The sequence below is a fragment of the Herpailurus yagouaroundi genome, unplaced genomic scaffold (assembly GCF_014898765.1).
Source record: "Herpailurus yagouaroundi ecotype Mexico unplaced genomic scaffold, PumYag 96670, whole genome shotgun sequence".
Taxonomy (NCBI): Eukaryota; Metazoa; Chordata; class Mammalia; order Carnivora; family Felidae; genus Herpailurus; species Herpailurus yagouaroundi.
The window spans coordinates 1-1,284 of NW_024421423.1; the positions used below are offsets into that span (position 1 = coordinate 1).

The 1,284-nt window shown below is 56.2% G+C and overlaps 1 protein-coding gene across 1 annotated transcript; it reads left to right on the plus strand.

The window, feature by feature from the left end:
• Positions 1-8: 8 nt before the first annotated feature.
• Positions 9-1,164, plus strand: LOC121026413 (obscurin-like). The gene is made up of 2 exons (XM_040469274.1): positions 9-304; positions 845-1,164. The coding sequence occupies exons 1-2, from the start codon at positions 235-237 to the stop codon at positions 1,147-1,149; spliced, it is 375 nt and encodes a 124-aa protein (XP_040325208.1). The 5' UTR covers positions 9-234; the 3' UTR covers positions 1,150-1,164.
• Positions 1,165-1,284: the final 120 nt, after the last annotated feature.

The window sequence follows — 1,284 nt, forward strand, 5'->3', positions numbered from 1 at the left end:
GAGACAGCCTGGAGTCCTCCTGATCCTTGGCTCTCCCCAGCCCTGCCCGCCAAGTTCACAAAGAGCCTGAGGAAGGAAGAGGCCACGGAAGGGGCCACGGCCACGCTGCGCTGTGAGCTGAGCAAGGCGGTCCCCGTGGAGTGGAAGAAGGGGTCTGAGACCCTCAGAGCCGGGGACAGAGTGAGCCTGAGACAGGATGGGACGGTGTGTGAGCTGGAGATCCGTGACCTGGCCATGGCAGATGCCGGGGAGTACTCGTGTGTGTGCGGGCAGGAGAGAACGTCAGCCGCGGTGACCGTCAGGGGTAAAGACTGTGTGTGGCCAAGCAGAGCTGTGATCTAGTGTCCAAGTGACTCGAGATGTCCATGTGCACTCATTCCATGTTCACGTTCTTTCTCTCCCACATTCTCTGATGTCACCCTCCACTGTTACTTCGTGAAATGTCTCCCCTTCCCTGGGTGGTTGTATGAACCAGGAGAAGTCAGCATCCAGGCCACTTTTGACCTCTCAGTCCCTGCTAGTTCTGTTGTCCCTGGGAGTCTGTCTTGTCCTCTGTGCTACTGTGTCCTGCCCTCAACAATTCTCCATTCTGTGTCCGACTCTCCAGCCATGCTAGCCAGAGTCATACAAAGTATGAGGCTTGATGAACCGTCAAGAGGCCACGGCCACGCTGTACATAAGCCAGTCTGAGGGAAGCCACAACCCACAGTGTGTGCTTGGCACACCCAGCAAGCACATGGCGCATGTCTAGTTTGGTTTGTGTCTTTTCTGTGCTGTTAGTGTCTTGTCTTATCCATGTGTTCAGAGACTGTGATTGTGTCTGTGTCTTTCTGACCATCCCCAGCCATGCCCGCCAAGTTCACAAAGAGCCTGAGAAAGGAAGAGGCCATGGAAGGGGCCACGGCAAAGCTACACTGCGAGTTAAGCAAGGCATCCCCTGTGGAGTGGAAGAAGGGGTCCGCGACCCTCAGAGTTGGAGACAGAGTCAGCCTGAGGCAGGACGGAAACATGTGTGAGCTGGAGATCCGTGGGGTGGCCATGGAGGATGCCGGGGAGTACTCGTGTGTGTGCGGGCAGGAGAGGACATCGGCCATGCTGACTGTCAGGGGTAAAGATCATGTGTGGCCACGTGGGCCAGTGTATTGGTGACTGCATGTTGTCCATTATCACCACCTTCTCCCTGTCAGACTGTGGGATCTGTGTGTCTCCAGCTGTGTCCCCCTGGGAACTCCAAGCCTCCATCTCCTTGTCAAGTATTTGTTCTGGTGTCTGTGTCCAGGCTTG